Genomic DNA, 12,328 nt, shown 5'->3' with positions numbered 1-12,328 from the left:
AATCCTGGCCTCCTCTTTTTTTTTTTTTTTTTTTTTTTTTTTTTTTTTTTTTCTTTTCTCATGATATAGAACATGGTGCCATGTCTTTTGCTTGCTTTTACTGGAGTTGAGTTGATTACCATATGGGAGGTTTACTTTTCAATTTAGCTTTGATTTGCTTTTGTTTCTTTTCCACGTCCTTGTCTTACACTTTTTGTTCTTTCGGAACGAAAAGAGGAGTGAAAGGGCGAAGGATATCCAAATATATAAGGATGGCTAATGTGAATGGATTGGAGTAATGGATTTGTTTTCTATGGGCTTTGGGCTGGGTTTCTGGAAATATATCTTGTTAACTTGAGCAAATCTTGTACATTATTCAATGAATACCAACTCAGCAGACCATATATCTTAGATCAATTATCATGATTGCGCTTGTATCTATGCTTATGGCCAGAAAAAACATTCGAAATATTTTAATATACAACCCAGACGAGATCAGAAACATAAAACATAAAATAAACCTCGAAGAAAAACAAACTCAAAAAGATATCTGGTAGGGGGAATTAGCTAAATTCCCATTCTGAATGCAATATCGAAGCGAAAGATAACAAAAGATTCCAACCGACGGATTTACGCAGAAGCTTCATTCGCGGCAGCTGGTCGACTGACGAGAGATGCCTGTTGCGCTTGTTGTTGGTCTGGCTGCGACTGCTCGATTACGTGCGGGCGCCATCGGGCTAGGATTTTGCCTGCGGATGGGCGGGATTCCTCGTCTTTTGGGTTGTCAGCTTGGCGAGTTGGTTTTGGTGCATGAAGGGAGAACTTACAGGTACGGTAGACGTCTTCGAGTGCGTTTAGACAGATTTCCCGTGCAGGAAGACGGAACATGATGAGGTACCTGTCAAGTCAGTCATATGTCGAGTCAAATGGAAAACAAGGGGAAAGGACATACAACAACGACTGGACACAAAGATTCACACGTTCCGGATCCTTCGCCAAACTCGCGACCCTTTGAGTAATCGGAATAGTAACCTCGGGGATCTCACTCAAAAACCGGATGAAGATCTTAGTATCCCGCGAGTCAAGATACGGCAGGAACCCATCCAGCAATCGCAACACCCAGTGATCATAGTGCAGTGGTACTGTCGGCGCCTCATCATCGTCCTCGTCGCCCCGCTGAGACGCGGCGAACTTCATCTGGATCCGGTCGTTGTACCATTCCTCGTTGAGCCATGTGACGCCAATGCTTACGCGGAATCGGAAGTCTTCGAGAATGTAGCGGTAGAGTGTCTCGCGTATTGAGTTTGAGATCGCTGGTTTTCTGTTCTGGCCACCGCTACCTGCTAGTTCGAGACCAGCTGGTGCCCGTGTAGCAAGTCTGGTGAGGAGTGTGATCCAAGCATCATGATCGAATGTGCTTCCTGCCAACCGCGCAAAGCCAAGCTGTTGCTGTGTCCTGTTTTGGACTGGTTTCGAAGCTACTTCCGTCGATGCCAGCATCTCGAATACCCGTCCAACGGCATTTCGACCGATCTCGCCGGCTTCGTCTTCGCTGAGCGGTGGGGGTTGCGGTAATACGAATGGACCGAGGGATACTAGATCGGGTTGTTGGAGATCTGCTACTTCTGTCGACACGGCGTCTGCTTGCTCAGCGGTTTCTGGGACGTCCATGGGTTGGTATTCGGGTTCGTAGTCATCGTCTTCTTCCTCCGCGGCGGGGGCGTTGGCAGCTGCTGATTGTCGTTCGGCGGCTTGCTGTTTGGTGACGGTTTGATATCGGATTCGGACAGCCTGGATTGCAGTTAGAATTATATCACGCCGTAGAATTCGCAGGGATACATACGTCCATAGCCTGAGTCATGACCGACTGGTCAACACGAGAAAGGAGAGGAACCACGATCTTAACTAGAAGGTCGATGGGCAATTGCTTAACATCGAATGATGAGAGCCCAGCATCTTCGGTAATCTTAAAGAGCTGCTGGTAGCTTATCGGGCCTGGCGGCAGAGGAGGAATCTTGAGTAACGGGGGCATTTGCGCATCGAGCCTTGCCCGTTTGGCGCTATCCAGACCATCTGTAGGCTCTGCGGGCAACCCGCGCTTCCGGGACGCATCGTCGGCAACTTCTAGGCGTGACTGCATCAGACGTTCAATGTGTTGCTGCATCTTACCCGTGAGAGGGTGGTTTGGATTTCTGTCCAGTCATTAGCTTTGTTCCGTTTTAAGTAGCTCCAAGACGTCTCACCTCTTGATAATGTTGATCAACAAGGCTCTAGCCGTCCGCTCCATTGACTTGACACCAACTCTGATGACTGCGGTCAAAGGCCCCTGTACTTGTCTTGCGGGATAGAAGTTGAGAACAGCATTGACGATTTTGCTGCCAACAGATTGGCGGCTTCGAATGAGGACTGCAAGGCAGTTCAGTGTCGCGTTCACAAGGAGGGGGTCGCTTGATTCTTCCTGGAAGACGGAGAGAAGTCGATCAAGCAGACCGGAAGCCTCTGCTTCCAGATGTGGTAGGGCCAGGACGGGGTGATTCTTGGGGACAATGGCTAGAGAGGTTTCATTTTGTTCGGGGCGCTAGGTGAAGTCAATACTGGCCCTTTCCAGCAAGATTGAATATAACGTACTCTGGGGTCAGAGATTGTGCCGTGAGTCTGGACCTGAACAACCCGCTGCGCAAACTTGATGCAGCAGATCTTGACCGGGTACGGATACGAATCCCATTGCCGCAGAATATCCTGCTTAATCGCAGTCATCCGCTCCCAAGCACCAGTATCTTCCGGACGATTTATGCTATGATTTCCACGCGTCAGTAACCATAATCCTTACCCCCATCTTCCAAGACATCTACGATATCAACTCCCCTAGCCTAGGAAGAAAAAGAACCTACATATGCCTGAAGACCAACGGATATATACTAGCCGCAGTCTCCACGCTATGCTTCAGCACCACCGTATCCCCATCCGGCAGCCCCAAAAGATCATGTATCGTCTGCAGCACGTTGGCCGCCAACTGTTCCTTCTGAGCCGACGCCAGCACGGGACTTGCGAAAGTCTCCGCTAGGAATTCCGCGCCCCATCGTCGCAGTTCCAGTCGCGAATTCGCCCCGATGAGTGGGAGGATACCGTTCACGATCTGGGGGTAGAAGGCGGCGTCTCCAAGAACCAGGGTGCGAGCGGCGTTGAGTTGGGCGATTTGACCCGCGAGAGGGTCTGCGGGGGGATCCATGGGCGAAGAGTTATCGGAGGTGAAGATTTATGGCCGTCCGGTAGTTTGGGATCGGTTGTGAGGGCTGATGTAGTCGTGAGGGTCGTTCTACGCAGGAGACAGCTCAGGAACCTCGGCGCATGAGCTTCACGGCTGTACGACAGACGCGCAGGGTCCAGATGGCAGAGTAGAAGGGACGGGGAAAAGGGAGAAAAGGAAGACGAGGGAATTGAAACAAAATAGATTAATAACAAGAAACAAACCCAACCAGAAAGCAGAGTAAGAAAAGACTACGAGGGGCTGTGGTGGTCGAGACGAGAACAGCCGGAACTTGAAGCGATACTGAGAGCAAATCACGCTAGTCCGGTTTGGGTTAGCGGATTTGTTTTATAGCTCTTCAGCACCAGAACGAATAGCAGTGATATTGATAAGTATGAGAGAGCTATTCTAAGATAAATGGCTCCCTTATATTACTTCCTGTTGTACTTATGTAGAACACACTTAAGACTCCTATATAGTAGTATGCTGTCAGGCTATTTGCAGACCGCGCCAAGACCGGCTCCATCTCCGCCGGCCATCTTCCATTCGAATCTCCGACCAAAAAAGACATTCCCTTCTTTCCCCAAGTCTCTCGTTCAGTTAATACCCCTTCGCATCCCGCTCGAAACCAAGAAATAGAGGGAACCACTCCCATCTATCCAAAATGCCCGCCGGAATGTACGTCCCGCCCATATCCCATCCATCGCATCCTCATCGCATCCCGCAATTCCGGCCCTGACTGACTCGATGCAATAGTTTCAACTCGACATACTACGGAAAGGACTACCGCGCCGGTGCGGCCCTTCTGCGTGCTCGTCGGCCGTACCTGGTTAAGAATGCGGTGACCGGGTTGGCGCTTTGTGGAATCACGGTTGGTGTTTGTATGTGGTTCGATCCCGATATTCATCTATGCGGAGGGGTTGGAAGGGGAGGGGAAATGATACCAGGACCCCTTGGCTCTGATATACATGGACAAAACATGAAGATAATGACACAAGCTAATTTCAATCGCCTATAGACGCTTACACCCTCCGCGCCGTCGGCCAGGAAGACTTCTCCGATGTCCAGGTCCCCGATACCCCCGCCGAGCCGAAGAAGCAATGATTGTATTCGAACCTGCGTCTCTTTTCTATGAATGAAGCGAGTGTTATTCGGATATTCTACGGGATAAATGGTGTAATGGGGTAAAAAGGAGTATATGGGGACAATTATGCATTCCTTTCCATCATTTTCAATGGGATTTTTTGTACGGAGATACAATATCCAGGCTTCTACATGTCGATGTCGGGGTTAGGAAGTCAACACGAGCCGCTGCGCAGTGCTCAAGGGCCCTGGTAGCTTGGGGCAAGAAGATGGCTCCATACCTCGACTACGAGACACGAGACGAGATACCTCCCGGCTCCTTTTTTGTTATCTAGATCTGTACAGTATGTGTTATTGATATCCTATCAATTTTTCTGTTCCCAGCTTGACTTGAGCTATTACACTACGGGGGTCCCTCTACCTTAGCAACTCATTAGACCTGGAGAAAACAATTTTATATATTTGCCTATTCACGAAATGCAACGAGAACCAGGATGAAAAAGGCAAGAAAACCTTCTATACCACTTGAACTAATCTTTTTTACTCGGTTCTCAGAACACGAGGGCCTCGTCTCTTAATAGCTCGCTTACGCTTTTGGCCTCGGTCAAAGGCCGCAGCGCTCATGTGGTCACGGTCAAAATTGTCAAGATCCTTGACCTTGTAGATCCGGATGATCCAGTTTTCACTGGTAAAGGCCTCCTCCATCGTCGACAACTGGGGTCCTTCGGCGGGAAGTCTCACACCACGAACACGGTCGATGGCCTGACCTTGCTGGAAGAGGGAGTTGTAGTTGTAGTAGGACATCTTGTACCTGTAGATCGCGGGTGATTAGCAGCTGTTTCACGCACTGTTACATAGGGCAGGGTTTCTTACATCAAGCTGTTGCGCATGGTGGGAGTGGCCTGATCATCAACACGGTACTCGCCACGAGAAGTGAAGAAGTCACGCTCCTTGACCTCGTCGGGCCAGATACCTTCGGCGATACGGACCATCCACAGGAATTTGTTGAGATCGTCACCAGAGTATCCGAGCAGACCACCGAAAACGACAAGCACGTAATCGACATCGTGTTGGCGGAGGATTGGGTAGCTGACTTCCTCGGGGGAGCTCATGGCCTTTCCAACGGTGGCAATGTGCGTGTTGTTCCAGGTGTTGTTGTCCACGAGAGTTGGACGATCAGCCATACCACCAATCTGGTAACCGTAGTCCCACCAGGACGCAATCTTGGCGTTTTGAGGAGTGTTCTGACGCAGCCAGTAGTAGGCCTCACGGTAGTCGTCAATGAGGAATTGGCTTCCATCAGGGAGTCGGCTAGCCAGAACAACAGACGGCGACGAGTAGGCGTTCGAGGTGACCCAGGTACAGTGGGCAACGAAAAGCAGAAGGTAGATCACGACAGACGATGTCACGATAGCCTTAGAGGCGTAAGAGTAAATTCCAACAACAGGGGAACGGCTCGAACGGAGGGGCTCGGAAGACGACTCGGTTGACTTAGCCTGAGCCTGGCTCGGCGAGATGGTAACATAGGTGTCGATGATGTGGGAGAGGGCCAGAGCAGCCCCAACACAAACGATAGGCGTCAGAGTCAGCATCAGACGAACCATGACACCTGCGAAGTAACTGGCAAGGACACCATAGATGACGACAAAGACGTGTTCGTCCTTCAGGTCACGGAAGCAAATGTAGACACCGGCGGGGAACAGCCAGATCAGGAAGTTCAGGTCGAAGAAGAATGCAGGCCAAGCGGTTGGCTGGTGCTCCGAAACGGACGCAATGATGGGAATGTGGATCTTGGCATAGCTGGTATCCCACAGCGAGTAGAAACGGCCACTCCATGGCGCAATGACTCCTGAAATTGAAAGCAGAGAGAGACCAATAAAGCCAATAGCGACGGTGATGATGATCATGCTGGTGAGCAGTTTCTGGAACTGTTTGGTTGGCACATAGCCTCGAATGAATTCAGCAAAAGCCACGAGCTGGAGCAACCCAAAGATACCTGGACATTGCATTAGCAAACTAATTTCTCTTGAATTCCAACACCACCGCAACTTACCAAAGGCGGACATGTGGTCGCTGTTTCGAATCGGCAAGAAACCAACAAACGGAATCTGCATACTCGCCAGAGTTCCCAGAGCATACCATGTGGTATAGCTAATGTAGAGACGAGTGCTGTACCTTCCCATACACAAAAGGACGAAAATGTGCAGCGGAATCAGGTTGGTAATGAAAACATATCCACCCCAAGCCGAAACCATGTATCCGTAGGATAGCGCTGTCAGGGCTCCATACATGATGGAGCCGTTCTTGACAGCCCGGATCCACAAGAAGAAGGTAAAAACGAGCAGGAAGATGGCGATTGCTTCGTTATCATAGCTACCGGCGACAGAGCGGGAGATGTATCCGGGGACAATTCCCATGAAAGCAGCCGCAAGAAGACCTGCAGACGGAGACGGAGACATCTCATTGGTCAACAGGTACATTGCGAAGGCCGTCAGACCAGAGAATGCAGGCGCGAGCAGAACACAAATGTTGCGGATATCGACTGGAAGCGTGAGGAAGCGCAGGAGATGGTAAATCGCGCCGCTAGTCACCATCAGACCGGGGTAAAGGGTGCCACCAGTGACACGTCCCAGGGGATGCCATGTGCCTTGATGATCGAAGAGAGCAGCCGTCAGTATAGCCCTTCGTGTATCCATTGGCGGCTGTATGCCACTTACGGTCGTCAAACCAATCCCAAAAGCTATGGAAGCCATTCTCAACCAGGTATTTTGTTGCCCGGAAGTTAAACCAGGGGTCGACTAAGACACGGAGATCACATTATTAGCATTTTCGAGTTCCTTTTCAACGTATGAAGCTGTAGTGCGATTGCAAGTGCAGGATTCGAGGCATAATATAGGGAGTAGACGGATTGGACACGCATACATTCATGGATGATACTCTCGAAACCTGATAAGCAGAAACCATTAGCAACTCGGTCAATTGAACTCGCAATTGCATCTCTCGAAGGATCCTAGTTCCCAGAAACATACGGATAACACTGAAAAGACGACTGGACACTGCGGCCGCTGCGATAGTAAATAGAATGATAATGCGCAGAAGGCCGCGTGTGTTCTTGCCGGAGCTGCCCTTCAGCAGAGCATCAACGGGTGCGTCGGCCATAATGGCCAGGCAAGGAAAAGAAGGACGAGATGCCAATAAGAAACGGACAAAAAAGAATGGCCTCTTCGTCCAGTATGGCCACTCCGATGGGGGGTGAATGAGAGGTTGTTGTAGGGTTAAGATGGTGTTGGTTGCAAGGTGGTCTCAGTTGAAGGTCGCTCTCTTGGCACCAGGTACGCAACTCTCCGCTCCCCGCACGGATAGCTTCATCTCACTACCATACTTACGCTGAGAGAGAGCTCACTTTTTGAGACATCTTGCCTACAAAAACGACACGCTCTTTATAAGACTGAATACACGATGGATCTACCGCCTCTCTCCCAAGAACAGCTCTCGTTGATCCTATCATCCGCTGCGACGCCGTCCAAGCTCTATGACACACTATCGCAGTATGAGGGCCAAGTTCTTCTTTTGGCAGACAGCAACGGGGATCCGGAACTATTAAGCTTATTCTATTCCTTCTTTTTATTTTCGCACCTTCTCATTGAAGAACTGTATGTGGTTCTGGTCGTCGGAGCTTGGACATCAATGCGCTAATACGATAGCAAACAGTTCCGAAGCCCGCATGTTGACGAAGCGAATTCCACAGAACCTAGTCGCGAATAACTCTCTACTGCAGAATTGCACGATCCTCCTGCGCGCGGTCTGGCAGAAAAGCCACGATCATATTTACCGGTACCTCAGGGGATTGCCGTGGCCAGAGCCACTCCAGCCGTTAGTGCAAAGATATGAGGGTAAGTAAGCAGTGCCCGGACCATAACCTTATCGCATTGACTTACACCAGTCTCTAGCGTATTTCCAAAACAAGACCTTAGAAGAACTCAGCTACACTTACGAGGCGATCAGACCTGAAACGGCAGCAAGTTATCTTGGGCTCGATTCCGTCGCTGCACAGCAGGGCAATTCCGACATAATCCAGAAGTTCACGGACTGCGGGTGGAAATGGGATGGGGAGGCTAAGCTGCTACATCCGAAACCAATTGCTCTAGCTCATGGTCCAGATGATCGTCAAGTCAAAGGATTACGTGAGGTCATGGCGCTCCTGGGAAAGAGTTGAGACGGAGATTTGAAGACACAGATACCACATACGTTAAGCATCTTGGACTCTACCCATCGCATCAAGACTCAAGGCTGTCCACTCTCCCGAATTCTCCAGGATAATTGTTCATAAGGCATTGGATTGGGACCAACAGCATTGGGCACCGGGCATTGACAGAGCAAAACAGGCCAGTGGAAGATCAGAGTGGGACAATAAAACAAACACTTGCTTTCTCTGGTTTAACTGTAGTGTACATAGTACAGCCGCACAACAGCCCAGGGTATGTACAAGATTCAGAGATAATGTCTAGTAATTAAAAGAGAACAAAAGAGAAAAAAAAAACATTCCTTCTTTTCGCTCGCAAAGACACGACTCTGGGAATTATACCAAACAAATAATACACAACGGGGTGAAGCCCGTACCGTACCCTGGGGAGGCACGATCTTTGCACTGAAACGATAATTGCCAACTCTTCCTCATTGCATGTTCAACCGTCAGTCATCTCCATGATCCGTTTACTCCCCGAGCTTCGCCTTCAAGTAGGCCTCCAAGTCAAACCGGTTGTCCGCGGGATCCGAAATAACTGCACGGGAGATAATCAGTTAGCTCGTCTGTCCCCCTCCCCCTCTTCCAAGATTGCGCAAGATGATGGGATGCCGGATCGCATTCGAATTGCCGGACCGGAAAACATACCTCCACTGGTTTGTGTCTGGGGCTGCTGAGGTGTGGTCTTCTTCTTCCATTCTGCCTTGGCCTGCTCGATCAGGGCTGCTTTACGGGCATATTCACGGTCGGCCTCCGCACGTCTAGCATGGGAGTTAAGCGAAGATTGGTGGTAGACACCGTACGCAAGACCGGCAGCAAGAGCCGAATAACGGAGAACCTGTAGAACAACATGTGGTCAGCCCACTAACCATTGCCGGGTCCCAGCGGACGGGTGAGAAGACAAGCAACGCAACACTCACATTAACACCCTGCGAAGTGGACATTTTGCGAAGACCCCTGGCTTCCGGAGCGGCAATGAAGAAGACAAATCAAATATAAAAAGAGCCGGGTCGCTCGTAAGGGGTATTCGACCGGTTCGATAATTGGCAATTCCGGGGCAGAAACACAGTGATCCCAAGAGACGTTCTCGTTAGGGAACGACGAAGTCCCTGTACGCGAGTTTTTCCGGTCCCGTCCGCCGTCCGTTTCGCTGCTGCTTATGTCATCCGCCTGTCCGGAGTGCGGACGCGGGAGTGAACAAAACAACCAAGTCCGCTATCTATATCGACAGGGCATTCTGGAGATCTACTCAACATGTCGTCCATGCAACAGCGCAAAGCCGAGATTCTCGCCAAAAGAGCCAAACTCGCCGAATTGAAGCGCCAAAGGGAATTGCGGCAGCAGGAGTTTAGCCTGAGCAGGGCTAACAGCGGAGAGGCTTCAGAGGTATGGGTTACTCCTTAAATGGCTTATTTTTATCTCTTGATAGATTCCTAACCGTTGTCGCCAGGTTGTATCGCCCGTACCAAGCCGCTCAGACAGCAGAGCAGAGCTCGATGACTTGATCGCCCGTCTCGTCGACCGCCCCGATGGAACAGATGGCACGTCGCGGAAAGACAGCAGACCGAATTCGGTGCTGAGCGCCAGCCAGCTAAGCGGAGAGAACACAGAGTCTTTTGCCCCGTCCACGCGACCGACTTCTACATCAATTGCCGTTCAAACAGTTTCCGCGGAGGCTTCTGTGGCTGCCCCTGAATTACCACCGGCTCCCACACCCAGACCAGAAGTCGTCACTTACAGCAAAGGCATACAAACAGACGATCTGGCAGGACCACAATCGGATTCTGAAAGCGAGGTGGAATCGGAGAGCGGTGATCCTCGGGATCCTACGCAGCCCAAGCGCCGGAGTAAGAAAGATCGTCTGCGCGATGAGGAAATCCGGAAGAAGCTTCGCGAGGAAATCGAGGAGGAAATACAGGCTACTCAGGCATTGGCGGATGAGGACGCCGCTAATCAGTCGTCGCAACTACGATACCCCCTACGTACTCTGGAGGAGGATGAACTAAAGGCGGTTACCTCTTCTGAAGACTTCTTGGACTTTGTGGACCGGTCAGCAAAGGTTATTGAGCGTGCACTTGACGAAGAATATGATGTTTTGGCGGACTATGAATTACGAGGAATCGATGGTGACATGGAGGAAGATGAAGAGCACGGAAAGAGGAGAGGAATCAAGGAGGTTTGCCAGTTCTGGGATGAGCGGTGGAGCAAGAAGCGTATGATTAGCGACTTGAGCTTCTCTCCAAAGGTCTGTGAACCGCATCTACTCCTCCATTAACAAAAACTGACTGTCATATAGTTCCCCGAACTGGTTCTGGCCTCTTACACCAAGAACCCTTCGGCCCCTCACGAGCCAGACGGTCTCGTCCAAATATGGAACCAACACTTGCACTCCCGACCGGAATACGTGTTTCACTCGACATCAGACATCTTGACGGCCAAGTTCTCTCCGTTTCACCCTAACCTTATTGTTGGCGGATCTTATTCCGGCCAGGTCTTGCTATGGGATACTCGTTCGTCGCGCGCAGGCGGGGGTGCGCCTGTACAGAAGACGCCGCTCACCGGCTCCGGACACGCCCACCCAGTTTACAGCATCTCGATCGTTGGTACACAAAATGCTCACAACATTCTGACTGCATCGACCGATGGAGTTGTCTGCGGATGGACAGTCGACATGCTCTCCCAACCGCAGGAATACCTCGAACTAACGTCCATCCCGCCATCCAAAACCGAAGATATCGCACCTACTACCATGTCCTTCCCGCAATCCGACCCAACCTTCTTCATTGTAGGTACGGAAGACGGAGGAATCTATCCATGCCACCGCTACGACCGAGCCGGCGCAAAGGCAGGTACGGACCGTCGTCTAGCGTACCGCGGTCACACAGCACCCATCATGTCGACAGCATTCCACCCAGCCCGGGGTCCAGTTGATCTCGGTGATCTGATGCTGAGTTCGAGTCTGGACTGGAGTGTCAGGTTGTGGCGCGTGCGCCCACCAGCAACCACCGCATCTGCTACATCCATCGCCGCAGCCACCCAAGTGGTATCTCCCATCCTAGACATCAACCGTGAAGATATTGTCTACGATGCCAAGTGGTCGCCCCACCGCCCCGGTGTCTTCTCCCTCGTCGATGGTGCTGGCCACCTCGAAGTTTGGGATCTCTACACAGACACCGAAGTCCCCGTTGTGCGGGCTACGCCGTCCACTGGTCGCGCCGGCATCATCACCCGCAGTTTGAACAAGGTTGCTTGGGAAGAGCGTGAGGGACGACGTCTGGCAACAGGTGGGCTCGATGGTGTGGTTACCGTCTTTGAAGTCGGGAAGGGACTCAGCGGTACGCCGGAGGATGTATCTTCTGAGGAGTGGACTGGGATGAAGCGGTTGGTTGGGAAGTTGGAGCAGAAGGATAAAGTGGGTTGAATTGCGTGCATATCATTTTTGTGGCATATATCCTCGTTGACTGTACATGTCATTCACGTAATGTTTTTACCATCATTATTATTAGCTTAGCATATACCCCTTGGTCATGTACTTCTATCCATCTTATTATACATTTGAAGACCATACTCCGTAACTCTGTTTCGATGGAGACATGGTTCCTCAGAAGTAAAGTCTCACAAAGAAAATGAGGGTTTCAGCCACAATAATTGTCGGGGCAGCGCCAACATTCAAGGGTCGACCATGTGAATATATTTATCCGCGTCAGTATCTGCTGGCGAATCTCGTCCCATTTGTTGTATATCGAATCTTCGGGGAGAATTTGTTATAATGATTT

General features: G+C 50.7%; 6 protein-coding genes across 6 annotated transcripts; 3 read left to right on the top strand and 3 right to left on the bottom strand.

The window, feature by feature from the left end:
- Positions 1–463: 463 nt before the first annotated feature.
- Positions 464–3,463, bottom strand: ASPGLDRAFT_42470 (RNA-processing protein PTA1). Its single transcript, XM_022545613.1, has 7 exons — positions 2,871–3,463; positions 2,608–2,773; positions 2,223–2,557; positions 1,823–2,171; positions 932–1,770; positions 807–877; positions 464–752 (listed from the first exon to the last, which is right to left on the bottom strand). Exons 1-7 carry the CDS (start codon positions 3,206–3,208, stop codon positions 610–612), a joined length of 2,241 nt encoding a protein of 746 aa, XP_022405538.1. The 5' UTR covers positions 3,209–3,463; the 3' UTR covers positions 464–609.
- Positions 3,464–3,803: 340 nt separating this feature from the next.
- ASPGLDRAFT_163594 (uncharacterized protein) lies at positions 3,804–4,751 on the top strand. Its single transcript, XM_022542550.1, has 3 exons — positions 3,804–3,904; positions 3,983–4,107; positions 4,245–4,751. The coding sequence occupies exons 1-3, from the start codon at positions 3,891–3,893 to the stop codon at positions 4,328–4,330; spliced, it is 225 nt and encodes a 74-aa protein (XP_022405537.1). The 5' UTR covers positions 3,804–3,890; the 3' UTR covers positions 4,331–4,751.
- Positions 4,752–4,849: 98 nt separating this feature from the next.
- On the bottom strand, positions 4,850–7,468 carry ASPGLDRAFT_117354 (dolichyl-diphosphooligosaccharide--protein glycosyltransferase subunit STT3; the record flags this gene model as incomplete). Its single annotated transcript, XM_022539861.1, has 6 exons — positions 4,850–5,120; positions 5,183–6,305; positions 6,363–6,956; positions 7,027–7,107; positions 7,232–7,255; positions 7,339–7,468. 6 exons carry the CDS (start codon positions 7,466–7,468, stop codon positions 4,850–4,852), a joined length of 2,223 nt encoding a protein of 740 aa, XP_022405536.1.
- A 216-nt stretch (positions 7,469–7,684) lies between these two features.
- Positions 7,685–8,525, top strand: ASPGLDRAFT_79282 (CSN8/PSMD8/EIF3K family protein; the record flags this gene model as incomplete). The annotated part of the gene is made up of 3 exons (XM_022550013.1): positions 7,685–7,962; positions 8,021–8,202; positions 8,260–8,525. Exons 1-3 carry the CDS (start codon positions 7,769–7,771, stop codon positions 8,523–8,525), a joined length of 642 nt encoding a protein of 213 aa, XP_022405535.1. The 5' UTR covers positions 7,685–7,768.
- Positions 8,526–9,022: 497 nt separating this feature from the next.
- ASPGLDRAFT_116760 (ATP synthase subunit e) lies at positions 9,023–9,496 on the bottom strand (the record flags this gene model as incomplete). The annotated part of the gene is made up of 3 exons (XM_022539803.1): positions 9,023–9,090; positions 9,201–9,390; positions 9,473–9,496. The coding sequence occupies 3 exons, from the start codon at positions 9,494–9,496 to the stop codon at positions 9,023–9,025; spliced, it is 282 nt and encodes a 93-aa protein (XP_022405534.1).
- A 285-nt stretch (positions 9,497–9,781) lies between these two features.
- ASPGLDRAFT_141721 (putative dynein intermediate chain) lies at positions 9,782–12,153 on the top strand. Its single transcript, XM_022541747.1, has 3 exons — positions 9,782–9,938; positions 10,003–10,797; positions 10,849–12,153. The coding sequence occupies exons 1-3, from the start codon at positions 9,807–9,809 to the stop codon at positions 11,971–11,973; spliced, it is 2,052 nt and encodes a 683-aa protein (XP_022405533.1). The 5' UTR covers positions 9,782–9,806; the 3' UTR covers positions 11,974–12,153.
- The last annotated feature ends 175 nt before the right edge of the window (positions 12,154–12,328 follow it).

This window comes from Aspergillus glaucus (assembly GCF_001890805.1).
Source record: "Aspergillus glaucus CBS 516.65 unplaced genomic scaffold ASPGLscaffold_2, whole genome shotgun sequence".
In the NCBI taxonomy this organism is placed as follows: Eukaryota; Fungi; Ascomycota; class Eurotiomycetes; order Eurotiales; family Aspergillaceae; genus Aspergillus; species Aspergillus glaucus.
The sequence above is the reverse complement of the archived record's forward strand: the minus strand, read 5'-3'. Positions and strand labels throughout refer to the sequence as shown.